The sequence below is a fragment of the Tachyglossus aculeatus genome, chromosome 3, assembly GCF_015852505.1.
Source record: "Tachyglossus aculeatus isolate mTacAcu1 chromosome 3, mTacAcu1.pri, whole genome shotgun sequence".
NCBI lineage: Eukaryota > Metazoa > Chordata > Mammalia > Monotremata > Tachyglossidae > Tachyglossus > Tachyglossus aculeatus.
The window spans coordinates 61,167,779-61,195,657 of record NC_052068.1 but is presented as its reverse complement, the minus strand read 5'-3'; the positions used below and the strand labels follow the sequence as shown (position 1 = coordinate 61,195,657).

Here is a 27,879-nt window from a genome sequence, read left to right as displayed (position 1 = left end):
TTGTGTCTGCCAGCTCTGTTGTAATGGCCCATATGCTCATTGTGATGTTCTACAAAGAATAAATGCCGAATAAATACGATTGGATTGATTTCCTGATTGGTTCACCCGTTTGAAATCAGTTCTGTGCCTATGAAATCCAAGTAAAAACCTTTATACCGAAAATAACGGAATTAAAATGATCAGCGAACAAGAATGTCCCCAGTCTCATTTTTATATGGCTTTGATTTTTCTTTGCTAGATTCCAGCACCAGAGCAAGCCGAAAAAGGCGGCGTCAGTAATCTCGCGGAAGCCAAACTCGTCGTTTTCCTGACTTCCATTTTTCTGAAGGTACTTTAAAGTGCACGCTCTGTTTATGAGTATTTAAGGATGCAAGTAATGCCGTTTGTGGGTGAGAGCGTTGGTCTGTCTCCAGCTGGGCCCGATTCTCTGAGGCTATCATCTTATACTTGTAATTTAGTTCAATCAGGGGTTTTTATTGACTTACGTATTGAGCACATAGCACTCAGTAGGTGTAGTACTGTGGGATAGTAGTCTATCAGATAGTCTATCAGAATAGACTATATTGGGATAGTCTATGAGAAGCCAAATACAAATCCCCTGACCCCACGGAGCCTGTGATCTACTGGGGAAGACAAACAAATATTAATTCCAAACAGTAGAAACGGGGAAAAATCATGCAATAAATACGGTTGATGATGATGTCTCCATTCATTCTATCGTATTTATTGAGCGCTTACTGTGTGCAGAGCACTCTGCTAAGCGCTTGGCAAGTGCAAATCGGCAACATGTAGAGACGGTCCCCACCCAACAGCGGGCTCACCGTCTAGAAGGGGGAGACAGACAACGAAACAAAACAAGTAGACAGGTGTCAGTACCGTCAGAATAAATAGAATTATAGCTATATACACATCATTAATAAAATAGAGTCGTAACTACGTACAAATAAAATAGAGTACTGTCGGAATAAATAGAATTATAGCTATATACACATTATTAATAAAATAGTCGTAACTATGTACAAATAAAATAGAGTACTGTCAGAAGAAATAGAATTATAGCTATATACACATCATTAATAAAATAGAGTAGTAAATATGTACAAATAAAATAGAGCACTGTCAGAATGAATAGAATTATAGCTATATACACATCGTTAATAAAATAGAGTAGTAAATATGTACAAATAAAATAGAGCACTGTCAGAATAAATAGAATTATAGCTATATACCCATCATTAATAAAATAGAGTAGTAAATACGTACAAATAAAATAGAGTAACAAATATGTACAGATATATACACGAGAAGCAGTGTGACTCCGTGGAAAGAGCACAGGCTTGGGAGTCAGAGGTCAAGGGTTCAAATCCCGGCTCTGCCACTTGTCAACTTTGTGTGACTTTGGGCGAGTCACGTCATTTCTCTGTGCCTCAGTTTCCTCATCTGTAAAATGGGGATTAAGACTGTGAGCCCCATGTGGGACAACCTGATTACCTTGTATCCCCCCCCCAGTACTTAGAATGGTGCTTGGCACATAGTAAGCACTTAACAAATGCCATTATTATTATTATTATTATTATACAAGAGCTGTGGGGAGGGGAAAGGGGTAGGGTAGGAGGAGGAGGAGAGGAAAAAGGGGGCTCAGTGTGGGAAGGCCTCCTGGAGGAGGTGAGCTCTCAGTAGGGCTTTGAAGGGAGGAAGAGAGCTAGCTTGGCAGGTGTGTGGAGGGAGGGCATTCCAGTCCAGAGGAGGGATAGCTCACTGCTGCTGCTCCAGTCAATCAATCAATTATTTAATACAATTATTAATTATTTAATACAATCAATCGTATTTATTGAGCACTTACTGTGTGCAGAGCACTGTACTAAGCGCTTGGGAAGTACAAGTCGGCAACACATAGAGACAGTCCCTACCCAACAGCGGGCTCACAGTCTAGAAGGGGGAGACAGAGAACAAAAAGAGAGGTGAGTTTTTCAGTGCTTCTGGAATACAGCATCGTATCCATTTTTGGGGGTTTTGGTGGGGTTTTTTTCCTTGGTTTTGTTTTTGTAAACGAAGGGGGTTGAGGAAAGGCAAGCAAGAGAAGGGCCAAATTGAAAGTCTGGAAGAAGACAAATGCTCAGAACAGGGCAGTACAGGAATCGGGTGGCAGGAGGAAAGGAGACAGTAAGAAGGGGATTGATTTTTGTTTTTCCATCATCAATCGTATTTATGGAGCGCTTACTGTGTGCAGAGCACTGTACTAAGCGCTTGGGAAGTACAAGTTGGCAACATATAGAGACAGTCCCTACCCAACAGTGGGCTCACAGTAGTTATTAGACGCACGGGCTCAGGTCCTGGGCTACATCAGCAATTAGCGCACGATGTATCTCCAGATTTTATGTATTGTGGATGTTCAGAACTGGGATTGCACCTGCATTTTACTTTTTGGGTGCAGAACCCTCGGACCCTCAATAATTCCACTGGGGCTCGGGATTTCTCTTTGCCCTGACTTGCCTGAGAAGAGAGTGAAGATGATTCCTGATGCCGTGAATCTTTAGTGATGCCGAAGGGGAAGTTGGGGAAAGAATCAGTGACCTGGAAAAAAAAAAGATTGTTTCATTATGGGAGATAGTGAAGTAAAAATTCTGGAACAAGTAACGAGCAAACGTTAAGCTCGGTTAAGCGTATTTTTTTGCCGAAACAACGTAGTTTGAAGTTTTGGGCACATCTCGGGGACCTCCAACTAATTGGATTCAATGTTTTACCAGATTTGAAACCAAAATAAATGAGCCCTTGAGTTGGCAAGAACTTATTTTCTGATATTTTCTATTTAGGCTGGATGCAAACCCTCAGACATTGGAATCATAGCTCCGTACAGGCAGCAGTTGAAGATCATCACTGATTTGTTGATGTGCTCCTCCGATGCGATGGTGGAAGTAAATACCGTGGACAAATACCAAGGAAGAGACAAAAGTATCATCCTGGTGTCTTTTGTTAGAAACAATAAGGATGGAACTGTGAGTTCGTCACATTGGGGTTCATCAATCAATACGATTGATTGATTGATTGGGTTTCATTTCAGAAGTTGTACAGGGCTATTTTTGAATGGTGAAGTTTGCAGTTTTCTCTTTCCCGTTGCCTAGGGGAGAGGGCATAGGACTCGTGGGAGTCTAGCAAATTCTGCCATTCACCTGCCGTGACCTTGGGCAAGTCTGTCTGTGAAATCATCATCATCATCAATCGTATTCATTGAGCGCTTACTATGTGCAGAGCACTGTACTAAGCGCTTGGGAAGTACAACTTGGCAACATCTAGAGACAGTCCCTACCCAACAGTGGGCTCACAGTCTAAAAGGGGGAGACAGAGAACAAAACCAAACATACTAACAAAATAAAATAAATAGAATAGGTATGTACAAATAAAAAAAATAAATAAATAGAGTAATAAATCTGTACAAACATATATACATATATACAGGTGCTGTGGGGAAGGGAAGGAGGTAAGATGGGGGGGATGGAGAGGGGTACGAGGGGGAGAGGAAGGAAGGGGCTCAGTGTGGGAAGGCCTCCTGGAGGAGGTGAGCTCTCAGCAGGGCCTTGAAGGGAGGAAGAGAGCTAGCTTGGCGGATGGGCAGAGGGAGGGCATCAAAAATCTGTTTTTTTCCTCCCGCTAGACTGTGAGCCCCGTGTGGGTCAGAGAAGCAGCCTGGCCTAGTGGCAAGCGTGGCTCAGTGGAAAGAGCCCGGGCTTTGGAGTCAGTGGTCGTGGGTTCAAATCCCGGCTCCGCCAGTTGTCAGCTGTGTGACCTTGGGCAAGTCTTCCCAGACTGAGCCCCTTCCTTCCTCTCCCTCTCCATCCCCCCCCATCTTACCTCCTTCCCTTCCCCACTGCACATATATATATGTTTGTACATATTTGTTGCTCTATTTGTTTATTTATTTTACTTGTACGTATCTATTCTATTTATTTTATTTTGTTGGTATGTTTGGTTTTGTTCTCTGTCTCCCCCTTTTAGACTGTGAGCCCACTGTTGGGGAGGGACTGTCTCTATATGTTGCCAGCTTGTACTTCCCAAGCGCTTAGTCCAGTGCTCTGCACACAGTAAGCGCTCAATGAATACGATTGATGATGATGATGATGAAGTCACTTAACTTCTCTGGGCCTCAGTGACCTCATCTGTAAAGTGGGGGTTGACTGTGAGCACCCCCGTGGGACAACCTGATCACCTTGTATCCCTCCAGCGCTTAGAACAGTGCTTTGCACATAGTAAGCGCTTAGTAAATGCCATCATTAATTAATTAATTAAGAGGACGGCTTGAGAGTCAGAGGACATGGGTTCTAATCCCGGCTCCGCCCCGTGTGTGCTGTGTGACCCTGGGCAAGTCACTTCACTTCTCGGTGCCTCCATTAGCTCATCTGTAAAATGAGGCCGAAGACTGTAAGCCCCACGCGGGACAACCCGATTACTTTGTATCTATAACAGTGCCGGGCACATAGCGCTTAACAAATACCATAATTAGTATTATTATTATCTGATTATCTGCTATCAATCAATCAATCAATCGTATTTATTGAGCGCTTACTGTGTGCAGAGCACACAGTAGCTTCCCCAGCACTTATCCCAGTGCTTGGTAGATAGTAAGCAATCAACCAATACTATTGTTATTAATAGTAATAAAGTATTGATTAAATCAGTCAATAATATTAATTAATGTTTTTATTAATTATTAATATTATTGATTAATTAAAATGATTAATTGATAAAGTATTAATTATTTAAAGTAATAAAGTATGCCAGCAATTGCACCCAGTTGTACAATATTCAATGGAAATGAGAGGCAGGGTCTGCTGGCTACCTAGATTTTTCAAAGGGCGGGGGTAGTTTCTGTTGTCCTAGAAGCAGCGTGGTGTAGTGGCTAGAACGTGGGCTTGGGAGTCCAAAGGGCATGAGTTCTAATCCTGGCTCCACCACCTGTCCGCTGTGTGACCTTGGGCAAGTCATTTAACTTCTGTGCCTCGGTTACCTCATCTGTAATAAAATGGGGTTTAAGAGTGTGAGCCCACTGTGGGACAGAGACTGTGTCCAACCTGATTAACTTGTATCTACCCCAGCACTTCGAACAGTGCCGGCGTGGCTCAGTGGAAAGAGCACAGGTTTTGGAGTCAGAGGTCACGGGTTCAAATCCCGGCTCTGCCAATTGTCAGCTGTGTGACTTTGGGCAAGTCACTTGACTTCTCTGTGCCTCAGTTCCCTCATCTGGAAAATGGGGGTGAAGGCTGTGAGCCCCCCGTGGGACGACCTGATCACCTTGTAACCTCCCCAGCGCTTAGAACAGTGCTTTGCACATAGTAAGCGCTTAATAAATGCCATTATTATTATTATTGTTATTATTAACAAGCACCGTAATTATTAATTATTATTATTGTAACTGTTATGCCTCTCGTTACAGCTTGGTGATCTGTTGAAGGATTGGAGGCGCCTCAATGTTGCCATCACAAGAGCCAAACACAAACTCATCCTGCTGGGTTGTGTGCCTTCTCTGAACCGCTACCCTCCTCTGGAGAAGTTGCTTTGTCATTTACGGACAGAACAAATGATATCCTTTTTTTGTGGGGACACGTGTGTTCACCTGGGTATTTTCAGTTGGATATATTGTCAATCAATCAGTCGTATTTATTGAGCGCTTACTGTGTGCAGAGCACTGTACTAAGCGCTTGGGAAGTACAAGTTGGCAACATATAGAGACGGTCCCTACCCAACACTGGGCCCACAGTCTAGAAAAATGATAATAATGGTGTTTGTTAAGCCCTTACTATGTGCAAAGCACTGTTCTAAGCGCTGAGGGGGGGGGATACATGTGAGCCCACTATTGGGTAGGGACTGTCTCTATATGTTGCCAAACTGTACTTCCCAAGCCCTTAGTACAGTGCTGTGCACACAATAAGCGCTCAATAAATACGATTGATGATGATGATCAGGTTGTCCCACATGGGGCTCACAGTCTTCATCCCCATTTTACAGATGAGGGAACTGAGGCTCAGAGGAGTTAAGTGACTTGCCCAAGGTCACACAGCAGACGTGGTGGAGCCGGGATTCGAACCCATGACCTCTGACTCCAAAGCCCGGGCTCTTTCCACTGAGCCACGCTGCTGCTTCTCACGCCGCTTCCGCTGTCGGTAGGCTTATTTAAAGTAAGGCCACCCCTCATCCCTTCTCTGGTGCGGCCAACACGCACCTACTTCCCTCCGATGCCGCCTCCCGGAGTTTGCCACCTCAGAACGTGTTTACCATCATCATAATCAATTGTATTTATTGAGCGCTTCTTGTGTGCAGAGCACTGTACTAAGCGCTTGGGAAGTCCAAGTTGGCAACATATAGAGACAGTCCCTACCCAACAGCTGGCTCACAGTCTAAAAGGGGGAGACGGAGAACAAAACCAAACATATTAACAAAATAAAATAAATAGAATAGATATGTACAAGTAAAATAAATAGAGTAATAAATATGTACAAACATATATACAGGTGCTGTGGGGAAGGGAAGGAGGTAAGATGGAGGGATGGAGAGGGGGACGAGGGGGAGAGGAAGGAAGGGGCTCAGTCTGGGGAGGCCTCCTTATCCTTTATCAGCACGGAAGGCAGAACATTGGAAAGGGCAGTGGTGGAAAGTGGCCCTAACAGCGAGGCCCATCGTTTTGGAGACGTAGGGAACAAATATGGTACAAGAAGCAGCGTGGCCTAATGGAAAGAACACGATGCTGGGAGTCGGAAAGATCTGGGTTCTAATCTTGGCCCCACCACTCGTCTGCTGGGTGACCTCGGACAAGTCACTTCACTTCTTTGTGCCTCTGTTGCCTAATCTGTAAAGTGGGGCTGAAGACTGTGAACCCAGAGGTAGCGTGGCTCAGTGGAAAGAGCCCGGGCTTTGGAGTCAGAGGTCATGGGTTCCAATCCCAGCTCCGCCAATTAGCCATGTGACTTTGGGCAAGTCGCTTCGCTTCTCTGAGCCTCAGTTCCCTCATCATCATCATCATCATCATCATCATCATCATCAATTGTATTTATTGAGCGCTTACTGTGTGCAGAGCACTGTACTAAGCGCTTGGAAAGTACAGATTGGCAACATATAGAGACAGTCCCTACCCAACAGTGGGCTCACAGTCTAAAAGCTGATGGAGTCAAAGCGGGATCTAAGTGCCTGAATCAACACTAGGATGGAGAGGGAAGGGTGGGCTTTTCTGTAAAATGGGGATGAAGACTGTGAGCCCCACGTGGGCTCACAGATCCTCATCTGTAAAATGGGGATCAAGACGGTAAGCCCCACCTGGGGCAACCTGATCACCTTGTATCCCCCCAGCACTTAGAACAGTGCTTTGCACATAGTAAGCGCTCAACAAATACCATCATCATCATCATTAGTATTATATAGGAAGGGGACTGTGTCCAACCTGATTATCTGTATCCCAGTGCTTAGTACAGTGCCTGGCACATAGCAAGTCCTTGACAAATACCTTAAAAAAAAAAAAGAAGAGGTACGGAATAGAATTTTAGAGCAAATTAAGCCAAAGTGGTCTTTGGACGGCCAAATAACTCAACTTAGATTAGCATATTTTGAACTCATAATCAGAAGGACTCATTCATTCATTCATTCAATCGTATTTATTGAGCGCTTACTGTATTCAGAGCACTGTACTAAGCGCTTGGGAAGTACAATTTGGCAACATCTAGAGACGGTCCCTACCCAACAGTGGGCTCACAGTGTAGAAGGGGGAGACAGAGAACAAAACAAAACATATTAACAGAATAAAATAGAATAAATATGTACAAGTAAAATAAGTAAATAGAGTAATAAATACGTACAGACATATATACATATATACAGATGCTTTGGGGAGGGGAAGGAGGTAAGGCTGGGGGGATGGGGAGGGGAAGGAGGGGGCCAATATGTTGTTGTGGGACTCAGAGCAAGCCACTGGGACTCGGTTTCCTCATCTATAAAATGGGGATAAGAATCTACTTCTTAGACTGTGAGCCCTGTGGGGACCAAGGATTCTCTGGAGAAGACACTAACTCTTGGAAAAGTCCAGGGAAAACCAGCAGCTAGCTGGATAAGAGACCGTAACAGTGATAACGGGAGTACCATTAGAAAGGTTTCGGATTATGGCAGAGGACAGGACGTTCTGGAGAAAGTATAGCCATGGAGTCGCTGTGAATCAGAAACGATTTGACGGCACTTAATGAAAATGGACTAGAAAGGGATGCTGGGTGGGACTAGGGAGATGGGCAAGGTTGGGGTGTGGGGAAGAAAGGCGTGGAACTTCAGGGAGACAGGGAAAGGGGCGGGATTGGGGTGAAATATCTTGGAAAAGCTGGAGCTAACTTTACGTAGTTTACAGGAAAGAGATTGCTTACACAACTTAGAAGGTTCTTAGAGCAGCACAGTTCACTCCTGAATCAATCAATCAACCGTATTTATTGAGCGCTTACTGTGTGCAGAGCACTGTACTAAGCGCTTGGGAAGTACAAGTTGGCAACATCTAGAGACAGTCCCTACCCAACAGTGGGCACACAGTCTAAAAGGGGGAGACAGAGAACAAAACCTGAAGAATAATAATAACAATAATATCCAGCACTTAGAACAGTGCTTTGCACATAGTAAATGCTTAATAAATGCCATCGTTATTATTCTTAATTATGATATATTGATATAATATTAATAATGATGACGTTTATTAATTATATATTAATGCAATATGATAGTGATGGCATTTATTAAGCGCTTACTGTGTGCAAAGCACTGTTCTAAGCGTTGGGGAGGTTACGAGGTGATCAGATTGTCCCACGGGGGGCTCACAGTCTTCATCCCCATTTTACAGATGAGGGAACTGAGGCCCAGAGAAGTCAAGTGACTTGCCCAAAGTCACCCAGCTGACAATTGGCAGAGCTGGGGTTTGAACCCATGACCTCTGACTCCAAAGCCCGGGCTCTTTCCACTGAGCCACGCTGCTTCTCTGCGTAACGGCTAGCTTTTGAGGAAGAGCACTGATTGAACATCAGACTCAAGGTATCAGAGGAGCAAAACAGTAGAGGAGCGTACAGTTTGGTGAGAATTCAGGCATTATAAGCTCCCAAATTGCCGTCATATAAGGTGTTGCTGAAGTCTGGTCCTGAATCACAAAGCTTTTATTGCATGCATATTCATTCATTCATTCAATCGTATTTATTGAGCGCTTACTGTGTGCAGAGCACTGTACTAAGCGCTTGGGAAGTACAATTTGGCAACATATAGAGACGGTCCCTACCCAACAGCGGGCTCACAGTCTAGAAGGGGGAGACAGAGAACAAAACAAAACATATTAACAAAATAAAATAAATAGAATAAATATGTACAAGTAAAATAGAGTAATAAATCCATACAAACATATATATACATATATACAGATGCTGTGGAGAAGGGAAGGAGGTAAGGCCGGGGGGATGGGGAGGGGAAGGAGGGGGCCAATATGTTGTTGTGGGACTCAGAGCAAGCCACTGGGACTTGGTTTCCTCATCTATAAAATGGGGATAAGATATCCAGTCATGTACTTATTCATTCATTCAATCGTATTTAGTGAGCACTTACCGTGTGCAGAGCACTGTACTAAGCGCCTGGGAAGTCCAAGTTGGCAACATATAGAGACGGTTCCTACCCAACAACGGGCTCACAGTCTAGAAGGGGGAAGACAGATAACAAAACAAAACATGGGGACAGGTGTCAAGTCATCAGAATAAATAGAAGTAAAGCTAGATGCACATCATTAACAAAATAAATAGACTAGTAAAAAGGTACTTAGCTACATGTGAATAATTTGTTTAGGCATTGATCATCGCATTCCAAAATGCTAGTTACAAGAAAGAATGGAGAATAATAATAATCCCACATAGACTGTGAGCCCACTGTTGGGTAGGAACTGTCTCTATATGTTGCCATCTTGTACTTCCCAAGCGCTTAGTACAGTGCTCTGCACACAGTAAGCGCTCAATAAATACAATTGATTGATTGATTGATTGATTCCAAAGACAAAGCCTTATGCTAAAACTAAGTACTAACGGTGGGAAAGGGGTGGTAGGTGATTAGAGTTAGAGGAGAGGAACCTGATGGGTTTCCAAGGGGTGCTTCCCCTCTCTGCGCTGATCCGACTCGCCTTCCCAAGCTCTGCTCTTAGGATAGTGGGAAGAGCACTGGGAATGTGGATACCTGGGTTCTAGTATCAGTTTTGCTTAGAGCTGGTTAATGTGGACCTCACGTTGGCCTATAGGAAGAACACGATTGGCAGGGATAATAATAATGATGGCATTTATTAAGCGCTTACTATGTGCAAAGCACTGTTCTAAGCACTGGGGAGTCACAAGGTGATCGGGTTGTCCCACGGGGGGCTCACAGTCTTCATCCCCATTTTACAGATGAGGGAACTGAGGCCCAGTGAAGTGACTTGCCCAGAGTCACACAGCTGACAGTTGGCGGAGCCGGGATTTGAACCCGTGACCTCTGACTCCAAAGCCCGGGCTCTTTCCACTGAGCCACGCTGCGAGTAGTGCAGCACAAGCCACTAGCATCATATTCAGTCCCCCTACAGAGTTTGTGGTTCTGGAGTCCCAGGACCAAGGCTTTATCCATCATTCCCGGTGGGAGACTCCAACATAGCGATCTCCTTTCCATCCCAAAGGATAATCCAGAGTCCCCTCTCCTACTGAACGGAGAAACATCGTAAAACCAGAAAATAATGTAGGATAGTTTCTCCTCATTTCCGAGGGGTGATGAAAATAAACTGGACAAAAAGAATGTAGATTGCAGCCTAATTTTAATAGTAATAATGATGATGGCATTTATTAAGCACTTACTATGTGCAAAGCACTGTTCTAAGTGCTGGGGAGGTTACAAGGTGATCAGGTTGTCCCACGGGGGGCTCACAGTCTTAATCCCCATTTTACAGATGAGGGAACTGAGGCCCAGAGAAGTTAAGCGACTTGCCCAAAGTCACCCAGCTGACAAGTGGTGGAGCCGGGATTTGAACCCATGACCTCTGACTCCAAAGCCCGGGCTCTTTCCACTGAGCCACGCTGCGAGTAGTGCAGCATGAGCCACTAGCATCATATTCAGTCCCCCTACAGAGTTTGTGGTTCTGGAGTCCCAGGACCAAGGCTTTATCCATCATTCCCAGTGGGAGACTCCAACATAGCGATCTCCTTCCCATCCCAAAGGATAATCCAGAGTCCCCTTTCCTACTGAACGGAGAAACATCTTAAAACCAGAAAATAATGTGGGATAGTTTCTCCTCATTTTCTGAGGGGTGATGAAAATAAACTGTGGACAAAAAGAATGTAGATTGCAGCCTAATTTTAATAATAATAATAATGATGGCATTTATTAAGCGCTTACTATGTGCAAAGCACTGTTCTAAGCGCTGGGGAGTTACAAGGTGATCGGGTTGTCCCACGGGGGGCTCACAGTCTTAATCCCCATTTTACAGATGAGGGAACTGAGGCCCAGAGAAATTAAGCGACTTGCCCAAAGTCACACAGCTGGCAAGTGGCGGAGCCGGGATTTGAACCCATGACCTCTGACTCCAAAGCCCGGGCTCTTTCCACTGAGCCACGCTGCTTCTCATCTCCGTGGCCCAAAAGGCAACCTGGTCTAGTGGATAGAGCACAGGCTCGGGAGTCACAAGGACCTGGGTTTTAATCCCAGCTCTGCCCCTTATCTGCTGTGTGACCTTGGGTAGGTCACTTCTTTGTGCCTCAGTTACCTCATCTGTAAAATGGAGGCTAATGCTAAGAGCCCCATGTACAACGTGAATCGTGTCCAAACCGATGAGCGTGTACGTCCAGCACAGTGGCCGCCACATAGGAAGCACTTAGCAAATACCATTTTTAAAAAAGTAACCTGTGCCCCAGTCGCCTCATCTGCAGAATGGGGATTCGTTCAGTCGTACTTATTGAGCGCTTACTGCGTGCAGAGCACTGTGCTAAGCGCTTGGGAAGTACAAGTTGGCAACATATAGAGACGGTCCCTACCCAACAACGGGCTCACCTGTTCTCCCTCGTTCTTATACTGTGAGCCCCATGTGGAAACTGATGATCGTGTATGTACCTCATTGCTTAGTACAGTGCTTGGCACATAGTAAGAACTTAACAAATGCCACAATTATAGAATTCCAGAAGAGCAGTAGAAATGTGATTTATGGAATGATCCATTCAGCATCCTGCCTCCAGTGGCACCAAGATCTTGAAGGAACCAAATGATACCCACCGGATGAAGTCCAAGATTCAGTCGGCCTTCTTGGCTGTTGCTGAAAATTGGATCGTTGTTAAATAATCAATCAATCGTATTTATTGAGCGCTTACTGTGTGCAGAGCACTGTACTAAGCGCTTAGCACTGTACTAATAGTCAGTAATGACTTTGAAATCTCCTTCCTAAGTTGTGACTAATGACATCCAACCCGTCGTCATGTAGGTGTAGTTAGGTTTTCGCCAGTGCATCATCATCATCAATCGTATTTATTGAGCGCTCACTGTGTGCAGAGCACTGTACTAAGCGCTTGGGAAGTACAAATTGGCAGCATATAGAGACAGTCCCTACCCAACAGTGGGCTCACACGCGTTCGCTGTCACGGTCACCAGCCATTTTTTCGCCTTCTCTTTTTAGTTTTTGAGATCTTGCACTTGATCCCGATCTTTGTGGTATTTCATCACCAGGTAGAGCTTAATTTCACCTACAAAGATTTGTCTTTAAAATTCTTAAAAGCAGGCTAACAACATCGCACAGTTTGCACCCTAAAGTCTCATTGATTCTAGATCTGAAGGTTATTTGTGACTGTACAAGTATGTTTTATATATTTTCCTCAATAGTTTTACATTTTTGATCTCCCGTCAGGAGCACATGAAAGTGTTTCCCAGTGGAACCTTTGAAGATGAAGAACTTCAACTACGACTTTATTTCAGATAGCTTTGATTTGTTTTTTCTTTTTTTCCCCGCAAGATATTGTATTTATAGGTGACTAGATAAACGTCCTGTCTCCTACGGTAGAGACAGTAACCTAGATTCCACTGTCTCCTGGAATCTAGGGAGGTAAAGGGCATTTTGTGGTCTCTTAATGGCCAGAAAGAGAAACGTTCCTTCTGAAACTCTGAATGACTTAAGCCCAACGAGGATTTGGTTCAAAAATACCTTTTTATATACTACAATCAGCACTTTTGAGGATAGTGCTAGTATTCTGTAGTCCCGTTTTGATAAGAACCGTCGCTCCCAATCCTGTGAAATATTCTGAACTCATTGAGTACCTAAATAGATTCACTTCTTATTGGTACTGAGAATTTTAAGGGAAACTTGAGGTGAAGGGGAAATGAATAATTTTGTTTATTCCAAAGGCTGGTAAATAGAATAGCTTTCCTCCTCTTTAAGGTAACATTTCTGTAGCAACAGGACCTAGATGAGTGGTTCTTTTCTCCTTAATCTCAATTCCTTTTTTTTAAAGGAGCAGGAAACCCCACCACACTAATTTTTGATAATCATCCTAGCTGCTAATAGTGTGTCGATAGTGCCACCATCTGTGTTTTGTTTATGAAAACATGCAGTGAAAAGCAGAATTTCCTTCAGTGTGTTTTAAGGTATGTAAATATGTGATTTCTAGGTTTTAACATCAAACTTTGGGAAAATATCTGGCATATTTCTCATTGGCGTTATTTTCTTATGCATTTGTACCTAATTATTGTCTACCTCAACACTGGGTTTTGTAATTTTGAGTGTTTGTACCAAATAAATACTTTATTCTCTGCTACATTTCAGTTCATCTTTAAACATTTAAGTCATACAAAGTTCTTATCAATCAATCAATCGTATTTATTGAGCGCTTACTGTGTGCAGAGCACTGTACTAAGCGCTTGGGAAGTACAAGTTGGCAACGTATAGAGACGGTCCCTACCCAACATTATCCGATATATTCTGATTGGGGATTCTGCTGGTCCAATCTCATGAGTAATATTTGAATGTTAAATCTCTCACTGTAATGTTTTAAGGAGAAATTTCAACAAATGATATATTTACCAAAGTAAACATCTTCTACCCTGATGTCTGATAGCCTTGCGAGACACTTCAGTTCTTGATTTCTGTGACTTTTTTTCTCATTCGCCCTTTGCTCTACCCCCCACTTCCAACCCCCGTTAGCTGTGTGGTTCCCAATTAGGTACATTTGCTTTTCTCACCCTTTTCTAGTTGCCTAAAACAACATCAATTTAAAATGTTGGTAAATACTGAGGAAAGAATCAGATGAAAGCATACAACAAATCAACTATCCCTAATTGGGACTTCCCAATTTTGGGGGCCTTCAAGACAGAGTTGCTTTGCAAACTTCTTAGATCCCTGAGAGGAAAGGCGATATTACCTCCCTTTTTGGAAATGTACACTGAACGTGGCATTGCAGACGAACAAAAACAGCACAGCAGTGGGTAGCAGTCTTTGTGTGTACACAGTGTGGTTAGGACTGTGGCTCCAATCAGTCAATCAATCATATTTATTGAGCGCTTACTGTGTGCAGAGCACTGTACTAAGCGCTTGGGAAGTACAAGTTGGCAAGATATAGAGACGGTCCCTACCCAACAGTGGGTTCACAGTCTAAAAGACTCCAGTACTGGTCTTTATGTCGATGAATGAGGAATAAATACTTTCGGTATTTAAAAGTGATTATGTTACGGAGGAGACCCCCAGTTGGAGAATTTACAAACCAGGGATGCTTTTAGGGACAGCCTGCTTCATCCAGGTTTCCAAACTAAATCCTGAACATGTACTAACGTGCCTTCATGGAAAGCTTGCTGCTTAGTGTTCCTGTTCTATGTGGATGATTCCCCAATTTTACTTCACCAGTTCTGATCTCTTCCCTTTAACCCCTGTTCGTTCTCCCATCTCTTCTGCCTCCAGCCCATCTCCACTTGAATGCCCCGCCAGCCCCTCAAACTTAAAAACGTTGAAAAACCGAACTCATCTTCTCTCCTAAACCCACCCCTCCTCCTTACTTGGTTGTCTGTCAGGTCAACCTGCCACCATCCTCCCTGCCCCTGAAGCCTGTAAATGTAGTGGCATAATAATAATAGTAATAATAATGGTATTTAAGCGCTTACTATGTGCAAAGCACTGTTCTAAGCGCTGGGGAGGTTACAGGTGATCAGGTTGCCCCGGGGGGGTTTCACAGTTTTAATCCCCATTGTACAGATGAGGTAACTGAGGCACAGAGAAGTGAACTGACTTGCCCAAAGTCACACAGCTGACAGGTGGCAGAACTGGGATTTGCACCCATGACTTCTGACTCCAAAGCCTGTGCTCTTTCCACTGAGCCACGCTGCTTCTCCATCTTATATATGTATATATGTTTGTACATATTTATTACTCTACTTATTTTACTTGTACATATTTATTCTATTTTATTCTGTTAATATGTTTTGTTTTGTTCTCTGTCTCCCCCTTCTAGACTGTGAGCCCACTGTTGGGTAGGGACCGTCTCTATATGTTGCCAACTTGTACTCCCCAAGCGCTTAGTACAGTGCTCTGCACACAGTAAGCGCTCAATAAATACGATTGAATGAATGAATCTTCATCTCCTTCCTGGCATTCAGTTCTAACATCTAATTAACCGCTATTAAATACTGCTGAGTCTTTCTCCAAAGTATTTCCCCGATTCCTCCCTTTCTCTCTCCAAATAGCCCGCTTCCTGGTCGAAGCAGTCGTCCTATCAGTAGTAGCGGTATAGCACACCCCTCCCCTACCCCTTTCTTCTCCTTCCTAGGTTCTTATTGAAAATGAGGACTGGGATATACAGAGATATCTCTCTCTCCCTCTATCTATATAGCCCACTCCTCATTTTCAATCTAACTATATACATTCATTCATTAAATCGTATTCATTGAGCATTTACAGTGCAGAACAGTGTACTAAGTGCTTGGAAAGTACAATTCGAGAAGCAGTGTGGCTCAGTGGAAAGCGCCTGGGCTTTGGAGCCAGAGGTCATGGGTTCAAATCCCAGCTCCGCCAATTGTCAGCTGTGTGACTTTGGGCAAGTCACTTCACTTCTCTGGGCCTCAGTTACCTCATCTGTAAAACGGGGATGAAGACTGTGAGCCCCACGGGGGACAACCTGATCACCTTGTATCCTCCCCAGCGCTTAGAACAGTGCTTTGCACATAGTAAGCGCTTAACAAATACCAAAATTATTAGTATTATTATTCTCTGTGCCTCAGTTACCTCATCTGTAAAACGGGGATGAAGACTGTGAGCCCCACGGGGGACAACCTGATCACCTTGTATCCTCCCCAGCGCTTAGAACAGTGCTTTGCACATAGTAAGCGCTTAACAAATACCAAAATTATTAGTATTATTATTCTCTGTGCCTCAGTTACCTCATCTGTAAAATGGGGATTAAGATTGTGAGCCCCACGTGGGACAACCTGGTCACCTTGTATCCCCCCAGCGCTTAGAACAGTGCTTTGCACATAGTAAGCGCTTAACAAATACCACCATCATCATCAATTCGGCAACATATAGAGATGATCCTTACCCAACAGCGAGCTCACAGTCTAGAAGGGGGAGACAGACAACAAAACAAAACAAAAAGACAAGTGTCAATACCATCAAAATAGATAAATAGAATTAGATAGAATAGCTAAATATACACAAATTAGCCCCCACCTGCTCTCTTGCATCCCTGACTTTCCTCCCTTTCTCCTTAGGGATCGACTCTCCTAACTATTTTCTCTCCCAAACGCTTACTACAGTGGTCAGCGAACAGTGAGCGCTCAATAAATACTATGAGAAGCCACGTGGCTCAGTGGAAAGAGCCCGGGCTTGGGAGTCAGAGGTCATGGGTTCTAATCCCGGCTCCTCCACTTGTCAGCTGTGTGACCTTGGGCAAGTCACTTAACTTCTCTGAGCCTCAGTTACCTCACCTGTAAAATGGGGATGGAGACTGTGAGCCCTAAGTGGGACAATCTGATCACCTTGTACTTAGAACAGTGCTGGGCACATAGTAAGAGCTTAATATATACCAACATTATTATTATTATGGCTTGATTGTCCCTCCCACGAGCCCCGTGCAGGTAATAATAATGATGGCATTTATTAAGCGCTTACTATGTGCAAAGCACTGTTCTAAGCGCTGAGGTGGCTGAGGGGCGTGGGCATCTGTTCCCCCTCTGGACTGAGCTTGTGGGGAGGGAATTTATCTACCACCTCTTTTATATTGTACTCTCCCAAGTGCTTAGTACAGTGCTCTGCACTCAAATGCTCAGTCAGTGATATTTATTGAGCTCTTACTGTGTGCAGAGCACTTGCGAGAGTAACACAGAATTAGTGAACTGGTTCCCCGCCCAAAGCGAGTTTACAATCTAGAGGGAGAGGCACATTAATATGAATAAATAATGTATGGTATTTAATTTACAGATGTGCACAGATAATAATGATGGCATTAGACTGTGAGCCCACTGTTGGGTAGGGACTGTCTCTATATGTTGCCAATTTGTACTTCCCAAGCGCTTAGTACAGTGCTCTGCACACAGTCAGCGCTCAATAAATATGATTGATGATGATTTATTAAGTGATTACTATGTGCAAAGCACTGTTCTAAGCACTGGGGAGGTTACAAGGTGATCAGGTTGTCCCACGGGGGGCTCACAGTCTTAATCCCATTTTCCATATGAGGTAACTGAGGCCCAGAGCAGTGAAGTGACTTGCCCAAAGTCACACAGCTGACAATTGGCGGAGTGGGATTTGAACCCATGACCTCTGATATGATCGCCTACTAGTCTAAGGAAAAATGTGCTCCATGCTGCAGCCATATTTTGGGGAGTCATGAGGACACGGGCTCTAATCCCCATTCTGCCACTTGTCTGCTGTGTGACCTTGGGCAAGTCACTTCACTTCTTTGTGCTTCAGTTCCCTCCTCTGTAAAATGGAGATTGAAATCGTGAGCCCCACGTGGGGACAGGGCTTGTGTCCAACCCAATTAGCTTGTGTCCATTGTAGCGCTTAATAAAATGGTTGGCACGTAGTGAGTGCTTTTAAAAATATCATTATTAAATTTGGTATCTGGAATTATCTTCATAGCTCGAGCGGGGGATGATACTGCAAGCAAGTCAACTTGGTAGCGCTCGTTTCTTCGACGGAACAGGCACTAGTTGTGAAAGGAGGAAAGCTGGAAAATGAGGCAGAAATGTCGGCAGGAATGCTTGGGAGTCCCGAGCCCAAACTGAGGGAATTTTCTTGCAAAAGGAGCCCCTCGAGCCAATTTTGCTAAAGACTGAATGGTTACTATTATTATTATGATTTCTCCTCAGCCCACGCCTTCGACCCCGCCATCTTCCCCTCTTCTAGCCTGTGGGCCTGTTGTTGGGTCGGGACCGTCTTTATCCGGTGCCGACTTCAAGCGTGTTCTGCACCCAGTCAGCGCTCAATCAATCAATACGACTGAATGACTGAATGGATATTATTATTATTATGATAATTTCTCCTCAGCCCACCCCTTCGGCTCCCCGTCTTCCCCTCTTCTAGCTTGTGGGCCTGTTGTTGGGTCGGGACCGTCTCTATCCGGTGACGACTCCAAGCGTGTTCCGCACCCAGTCAGCGCTCAATCAATCAATATGATCGAATGACTAAATGGATACCATTATTATTATTACGATGATTTCTCCTCAGCCCACGCCTTCGGCCCCGCCGTCTTCCCCTCTTCTAGCCTGTGGGCCCGTTGTTGGGTCGGGACCGTCTCTATGCGGTGCCGACTTCAAGCGTGTTCTGCACCCAGTCAGCGCTCAATCAATACAATCGAATGACTGAATGGATATTATTATTATTTCTCCTCAGCCCATGCCTTCGGCCCCGCCGTCTTCCCCCTTTCTAGCTTGTGGGCCCGTTAACGGTTCAGTCGGGACCGTCTCTATCTGGTGCCAACTCCAAGTGTGTTCAGCACGCAGTCAGCGCTCAATCAATCAATACGACTGAATGACTGAATGGATATTATTATTATTATTATTATGATTTCTCCTCAGCCCACCCCTTCGGCCCCCTTGTCTTCCCCCCTTCTAGACTGTGGGCCCGTTGTTGGGTCGGGACCGTCTCTATCTGGTGCCAACTCCAAGTGTGTTCAGCACCCAGTCAGCGCCCAATCAATCAATACGACTGAATGACTGAATGGATATTATTATGATGATGATGATTTCTCCTCAGCCCACCCCTTCGGCCCCGCCATCTTCCCCCCTTCTAGCCTGTGGACCCGTTGTTGGGTCGGGGCCGCCTCTATCCGGTGCCGACTCCAAGTGTGTTCAGCACGCAGTCAGTGCTCAATCAATCAATACAATTGAATGACTGAATGGATACTATTATTATGATGATGATGATGATTTCTCCTCAGCCCACCCCTTCGGCCCCACCATTTTCCCCCCTTCTAGCCTGTGGGCCCGTTGTTGGGTCGGGACCGCCTCTATCCGGTGCCAACTCCAAGCATGTTCAGCACGCAGTCAGCGCTCAATCAATCAATACGACTGAATGACTGAATGGATACTATTATTACTATGATGATTTCTCCTCAGCCCACCCCTTTGGCCCCGCCATCTTCCCCCCTTCTAGCCTGTGGGCCTGTTGTTGGGTCGGGACCGTCTCTATCCGGTGCCAACTCCAAGTGTGTTCAGCACGCAGTCAGTGCTTAATCAATCAATACGATCGAATGACTGATGGATATTATTATTATTTCTCCTCAGCCCACCCCTTTGGCCCCCTTGTCTTGCCTGGATATTATTATGATGATGATGATGATTTCTCCTCAGCCCACCCCTTCGGCCCCACCATTTTCCCCCCTTCTAGCCTGTGGGCCCTTGTTGGGTCGGGACCGCCTCTATCCGGTGCCGACTCCAAGTGTGTTCAGCACGCAGTCAGCGCTCAATCAATCAATACGACTGAATGGATATTATTATCATTATTATGATTTCCCCTCAGCCCACCCCTTCAGCCCCACCACCTTCCCCCCTTCTAGCCTGTGGGCCCGTTGTTGGGTCGGGACCGCCTCTATCCGGTGCCGACTCCAAGCGTGTTCCGCACCCAGTCGGCGCTCAATCCCTCAATACGATCGAATGCCTAGATGGATACCATTATTATGAGGATGATGATTTCTCCTCAGCCCACCCCTTCGGCCCCTCCATCTTCCCCCCCTCTAGCCTGTGGGCCCGTTGTGGGGTCGGGACCGCCTCCATCTTGTGCCAACTCTACGCGTGTTCAGCACGCAGTCGGCGCCCGATCAATCAATCAATCCGATTGAATGACCTTATGGGTATTATTATGATGATGACGCTGATGACCGAATGGCTACTACGATGACGATGCTGCTGATTTCTCCTCAGCCCTCCCCTCCGTCCCCGCGTCCATCGTCACCCCCCGAGGCTGAGGCGCGGCCCCGAGGGCTGCCGGGAAGGAGCCCGGGCCCGGGCCGCCATGTTTCCGTCCGGGTCCCGCTCGGGCCTGGCCCTGGGCGCCGACGCCCTGTTGGCCCCCTTCCTGCCGGCCGCGCCCCGCCTGGCCCTGCGCCTCCCCGCCCCCTGGGCGCCTCCATCTTCCTCCTCCTCCTCCTTCTCCTCCGCCTCGTCGTCGGCGTCCCCTCCGCCATCGCCGCAGGGCGGCCTGTCCCGCCGCCGGGGGCGCTGTGAGGCCCGGCCTGAGGAAGCCCCCCAAAGCGCGACGGCCCCCCGACCCCCAGCCGCCATGGGTAAGCCCAACGCCGACCCACACTGAGCCCCCCCCTTATCTTCATCATCATCAGCATTCATTTATTCATTCAATCGTATTTATGATTGAATAAATATATTCACCTATTCTATTTATATAATATAAATATATTCACCCCCCCGCACCTGTGTCTATATTTTGTGTAATGTGTATATACTATATAATGTGTCTATATTTTCTATATAGTATATACTATATACTATATAGTATATAGGTAGTATATATATGCTATATATATTGTATATACTATATAGTGTATATATAGTATATATATATATACCCCCCGCACCTGTGTCTATATTTTGTGTAATGTGTATATACTATATAATGTGTCTATATTTTCTATATAGTATATACTATATAGTATATATGTAGTATATATATGCTATATATATTGTATATACTATATAGTGTATATATAGTATATATATATACCCCCCGCACCTGTGTCTATATTTTGTGTAATGTGTATATACTATATAATGTGTCTATATTTTCTATATAGTATATATGTAGTATATATATGCTATATATATTGTATATACTATATAGTGTATATATAGTATATATATATATATATACCCCCCGCACCTGTGTCTATATTTTGTGTAATGTGTATATACTATATAATGTGTCTATATTTTCTATATAGTATATACAATATATAGTATATACTATATAGTATATATAGTATATACTATATATATACTGTATATACTATATAGTATATATAGTATATATATACTATACTATATATATAATATATATACTATGCTATATAATGTGTCTATATTTTCCTTCCCTTCCCCACAGCACCTGTATATATGTATATATGTTTGTACATATTTATTACTCTATTTACTTATTTTACTTGTACATATTTATTCTATCTGTTTTATTCTGTGAATATGTTTGGTTTTGTTCCCTGTCTCCCCCTTTTAGACTGCGAGCCCACCGTTGGGTAGGGACCGTCTCTAGATGTTGCCGACTTGTACTTCCGAAGCGCTTAGTACGGTGCTCTGCACATAGTAAGCGCTCAATAAATACGATTGATGATGATGATGATTTGTACGTATTTATTACTTCACCTATTCACCTATTCTATTTATATAATATAAATATATTCACCCCCCCTGCACCTGTCTATATGTGTCTATATTTTCCTTCCCTTCCCCACAGCACCTGTATATATGTATATATGTTTGTACGTATTTATTACTCTATTTATTTATTTATTTTATTTGTCCATATCTATTCTATTTATTTCATTTTGTTAGTATGTTTGGTTTTGTTCCCTGTCTCCCCCTTTTAGACTGTGAGCCCACTGTTGGGTAGGGACTGTCTCTATGTGTTGCCAATTTGTACTTCCCAAGCGCTTGGTACAGTGCTCTGCACATAGTAAGCGCTCAATAAATACGATTGATGATGATGATGATGATTTGTACGTATTTATTACTTCACCTATTCACCTATTCTATTTATATAATATAAATATATTCACCACCCTTGCACCTGTCTATATGTACATATATTTGTACGTATTTATTACTTCACCCATTCACCTATTCTATTTATATAATATAAATATATTCACCCCCCCGCACCTGTCTATATGTATATATGTTTGTACATATTTATTACTTCACCTATTCACCTATTCTATTTATATAATATAAATATATTCACCCCCCTGCACCTGTCTATATGTATATATATTTGTGCGTATTTATTACTTCACCTACTCACCTATTCTATTTATATAATATAAATATATTCACCCCCCCGCACCTGTATATATGTATATATATATGTACCCTCCCTGCACCTGTCTATATGCATATATATTTGTACGTATTTATTACTTCACCTATTCTATTTATATAATATAAATATATTCACACACCCCCGCACCTGTCTATATGTATATATATTTGTATGTATTTATTACTTCACCTATTCACCTATTCTATTTATATAATATAAATATATTCACACACACCCGCACCTGTATATATGTATATATATATATTTGTACGTATTTATTACTTCACCTACTCACCTATTATATTTATATAATATAAATATATTCACCCCCCTGCACCTGTCTATATGTATATATATTTGTACGTATTTATTACTTCACCTATTCACCTATTCTATTTATATAATATAAATATATTCACACACACCCGCACCTGTCTATATGTATATATATTTGTACATATTTATTACTTCACCTATTCACCTATTTTATTTATATAATATAAATATATTCACCCCCCCGCACCTCTCTATATGTGTCTATATTTTCCTTCCCTTCCCCACAGCACCTGTATATATGTATATATGTTTGTACATATTTATTACTCTATTTATTTATTTATTTTATTTGTCCATATCTATTCTATTTATTTCATTTTGTTAGTATGTTTGGTTTTGTTCCCTGTCTCCCCCTTTTAGACTGTGAGCCCACTGTTGGGTAGGGACCGTCTCTAGATGTTGCCAATTTGTACTTCCCAAGCGCTTAGTACAGTGCTCTGCACATAGTAAGCGCTCAATAAATACGATTGATGATGACGATGATGATTTGTACGTATTTATTACTTCACCTATTCACCTATTCTATTTATATAAGATAAATATATTCACCCCCCCTGCACCTGTCTATATGTGTCTATATTTTCCTTCCCTTCCCCACAGCACCTGTATATATGTATATATGTTTGTACATATTTATTACTCTATTTATTTATTTTATTTGTCCATATCTATTCTATTTATTTCATTTTGTTAGTATGTTTGGTTTTGTTCGCTGTCTCCCCCTCTTAGACTGTGAGCCCACTGCTGGGTAGGGACCGTCTCTAGATGTTGCCGACTTGTACTTCCCAAGCGCTTAGTACGGTGCTCTGCACATAGTAAGCGCTCAATAAATACGATTGTTGATGATGATGATGATTTGTACGTATTTATTACTTCACCTATTCACCTATTCTATTTATATAATATAAATATATTCACCCCCCTTGCACCTGTCTATATGTACATATATTTGTACGTATTTATTACTTCACCTATTCACCTATTCTATTTATATAATATAGATATATTCACAAACCCCAGCACCTGTCTATATGTATATATATTTGTACGTATTTATTACTTCACCTATTCACCTATTTTATTTATATAATATAAATATATTCACCCCCACGCACCTGTCTATATGTGTCTATATTTTCCTTCCCTTCCCCACAGCACCTGTATATATGTATATATGTTTGTACATATTTATTACTCTATTTATTTATTTATTTTGTTTGCCCATATCTATTCTATTTATTTCATTTTGTTAGTACGTTTGGTTTTGTTCCCTGTCTCCCCCTTTTAGACTGTGAGCCCACTATTGGGTAGGGACCGTCTCTAGATGTTGCCAATTTGTACTTCCCAAGCGCTTAGTACAGTGCTCTGCACATAGTAAGCGCTCAATAAATACGATTGATGATGATGATAAATATATTCACCCCCCTGCACCTGTCTATATGTATATATATTTGTACGTATTTATTACTTCACCTGTTCACCTATTCTATTTATAATATAAATATATTCACACACCCCCGCACCTGTATATATGTATATATATATATATATTTGTACGTATTTATTACTTCACCTACTCACCTATTATATTTATATAATATAAATATATTCACCCCCCTGCACCTGTCTATATGTATATATATTTGTACGTATTTACTACTTCACCTATTCACCTATTCTATTTATATAATATAAATATATTCACACACACCCGCACCTGTCTATATGTATATATATTTGTACGTATTTATTACTTCACCTATTCACCTATTTTATTTATATAATATAAATATATTCACCCCCCCGCACCTGTCTATATGTGTCTATATTTTCCTTCCCTTCCTCACAGCACCTGTATATATGTATATATGTTTGTACATATTTATTACTCTATTTATTTTATTTGTCCATATCTATTCTATTTATTTCATTTTGTTAGTATGTTTGGTTTTGTTCCCTGTCTCCCCCTTTTAGACTGTGAGCCCACTGTTGGGTAGGGACTGTCTCTAGTTGTTGCCAATTTGTACTTCCCAAGCACTCAGTACAGTGCTCTGCACATAGTAAGCGCTCAATAAATACGATTCATGATGATGATGATGATTTGTACATATTTATTACTTCACCTATTCACCTATTCTATTTATATAATACAAATATATTCACCCCCCTTGCACCTGTCTATATGTACATATATTTGTACGTATTTATTACTTCACCTATTCACCTATTCTATTTATATAATATAAATATATTCACACACCCCCGCACCTGTCTATATGTATATATATTTGTACGTATTTATTACTTCACCTATTCACCTATTCTGTTTATATAATATAAATATATTCACCCCCCCTGCACCTGTCTATATGTGTCTATATTTTCCTTCCCTTCCCCACAGCACCTGTATATATGTATATATGTTTGTACATATTTATTACTCTATTTATTTATTTTATTTGTCCATATCTATTCTATTTATTTCATTTTGTTAGTACGTTTGGTTTTGTTCCCTGTCTCCCCCTTTTAGACCGTGAGCCCACTGTTGGGTAGGGACTGTCTCTAGATGTTGCCAACTTGTACTTCCCAAGCGCTTAGTACAGTGCTCTGCACATAGTAAGCGCTCAATAAATACGATTGATGATGATGATGATGATTTGTACATATTTATTACTTCACCTATTCTACTTATATAATATAAATATATTCACCCCCCCTGCACCTGTCTGCATGTATATATATTTGTACGTATTTATTACTTCACCTATTCACCTATTCTATTTATATAATATAAATATATTCACCCCCCCGCACCTGTCTATATGTATATATATTTGTACGTATTTATTACTTCACCTATTCACCTATTCTATTTATATAATATAAATATATTCATCCCCCCTGCACCTGTCTATATGTATATATATTTGTGCGTATTTATTACTTCACCTACTCACCTATTATATTTATATAATATAAATATATCCCCCCCGCACCTGTCTATATGTATATATATTTGTACGTATTTATTACTTCACCTATTCTATTTATATAATATAAATATATTCACCCCCCCGCACCTGTCTATACGTATATATATTTGTGCGTATTTATTACTTCACCTATTCATCTATTCTATTTATATAATATAAATATATTCACACACACCCGCACCTGTATATATGTATATATATATATTTGTACGTGTTTATTACTTCACCTACTCACCTATTCTATTTATATAATATAAATATATTCACCCCCCTGCACCTGTCTATATGTATATATATTTGTACGTATTTATTACTTCACCTATTCACCTATTCTATTTATATAATATAAATATATTCACACACCCCCGCACCTGTCTATATGTATATATGCTTGTACGTATTTATTACTTCACCTATTCACCTATTTTATTTATATAATATAAATATATTCACCCCCCTGCACCTGTCTATATGTGTCTATATTTTCCTTCCCTTCCCCACAGCACCTGTATATATGTATATATGTTTGTACATATTACTCTATTTATTTTATTTGTCCATATCTATTCTATTTATTTCATTTTGTTAGTATGTTTGGTTTTGTTCCCTGTCTCCCCCTTTTAGACTGTGAGCCCACTGTTGGGTAGGGACTGTCTCTAGATGTTGCCGACTTGTACTTCCCAAGCGCTTAGTACAGTGCTGTGCACATAGTAAGCGCTCAATAAAGACGATTGATGATGATGATGATGATTTGTACGTATTTATTACTTCACCTATTCACCTATTCTATTTATATAATATAAATATATTCACCCCCCCCGCACCTGTCTACATGTATATATATTTGTACGTATTTATTACTTCACCTATTCACCTATTCTATTTTTTTAATATAAATATATTCACACACCCCCGCACCTGTATATATGTATATATATATATTTGTACGTATTTATTACTTCACGTACTCACCTATTATATTTATATAATATAAATATATTCACCCCCCTGCACCTGTCTATATGTATATATATTTGTACATATTTATTGCTTCACCTATTCACCTATTCTATTTATATAATATAAATATATTCACACACCCCCGCACCTGTCTATATGTATATATATTTGTAGGTATTTATTACTTCACCTATTCACCTATTTTATTTATATAATATAAATATATTCACCCCCCCTGCACCTCTCTATATGTGTCTATATTTTCCTTCCCTTCCCCACAGCACATGTATATATGTTTGTACATATTACTCTATTTATTTTATTTGTCCATATCTATTCTATTTATTTCATTTTGTTAGTATGTTTGGTTTTGTTCCCTGTCTCCCCCTTTTAGACTGTGAGCCCACTGTTGGGTAGGGACTGTCTCTAGATGTTGCCAATTTGTACTTCCCCAGCGCTTAGTACAGTGCTCTGCACATAGTAAGCGCTCAATAAATACGATTGATGATGATGATGATGATTTGTACGTATTTATTACTTCACCTATTCACCTATTCTATTTATATAATATAAATATATTCACCCCCTCTGCACCTGTCTATATGTGTCTATATTTTCCTTCCCTTCCCCACAGCACCTGTATATATGTATATATGTTTGTACATATTTATTACTCTATTTATTTATTTATTTATTTTATTTGTCCATATCTATTCTATTTATTTCATTTTGTTAGTGTGTTTGGTTTTGTTCCCTGTCTCCCCCTTTTAGACTGTGAGCCCACTGTTGGGTAGGGACTGTCTCTAGATGTTGCCAACTTGTACTTCCCAAGCGCTTAGTACAGTGCTCTGCACATAGTAAGCGCTCAATAAATACGATTGATGATGATGATGATGATTTGTACGTATTTATTACTTCACCTATTCTACTTATATAAATATATTCACCCCCCCTGCACCTGTCTGTGTGTATATATATTTGTACGTATTTATTGCTTCACCTACTCACCTATTCTATTTATATAATATAAATATATTCACCCCCCCGCACCTGTCT

The 27,879-nt window shown here is 41.8% G+C and overlaps 2 protein-coding genes across 6 annotated transcripts in view; both read left to right on the top strand.

Annotated features, from left to right (window-relative positions):
- The window catches only part of DNA2 (DNA replication helicase/nuclease 2), a 60,523-nt gene extending 46,753 nt beyond the window's left edge, over positions 1-13,770 (top strand). For both annotated transcript variants that reach the window (XM_038744216.1, XM_038744215.1), the window contains 4 exons: positions 239-328; positions 2,814-2,996; positions 5,429-5,575; positions 12,874-13,770. In XM_038744216.1, coding sequence (XP_038600144.1) covers positions 239-328; positions 2,814-2,996; positions 5,429-5,575; positions 12,874-12,927 — 474 coding nt within the window. In that variant the 3' untranslated portion in view covers positions 12,928-13,770. The remainder of the gene's footprint in view (positions 1-238; positions 329-2,813; positions 2,997-5,428; positions 5,576-12,873) is intronic.
- A 6,784-nt stretch (positions 13,771-20,554) lies between these two features.
- RUFY2 (RUN and FYVE domain containing 2) overlaps positions 20,555-27,879 on the top strand; it is a 74,706-nt gene continuing 67,381 nt past the window's right edge. For all 4 annotated transcript variants that reach the window (XR_005449813.1, XM_038743642.1, XM_038743641.1 and 1 more), the window contains exon 1: positions 20,555-20,750. Coding sequence is in view for 3 of the 4 variants with exons in the window: in XM_038743642.1 (XP_038599570.1) it covers positions 20,747-20,750 (4 nt within the window). In the remaining variant the exon portion in view is untranslated. The remainder of the gene's footprint in view (positions 20,751-27,879) is intronic.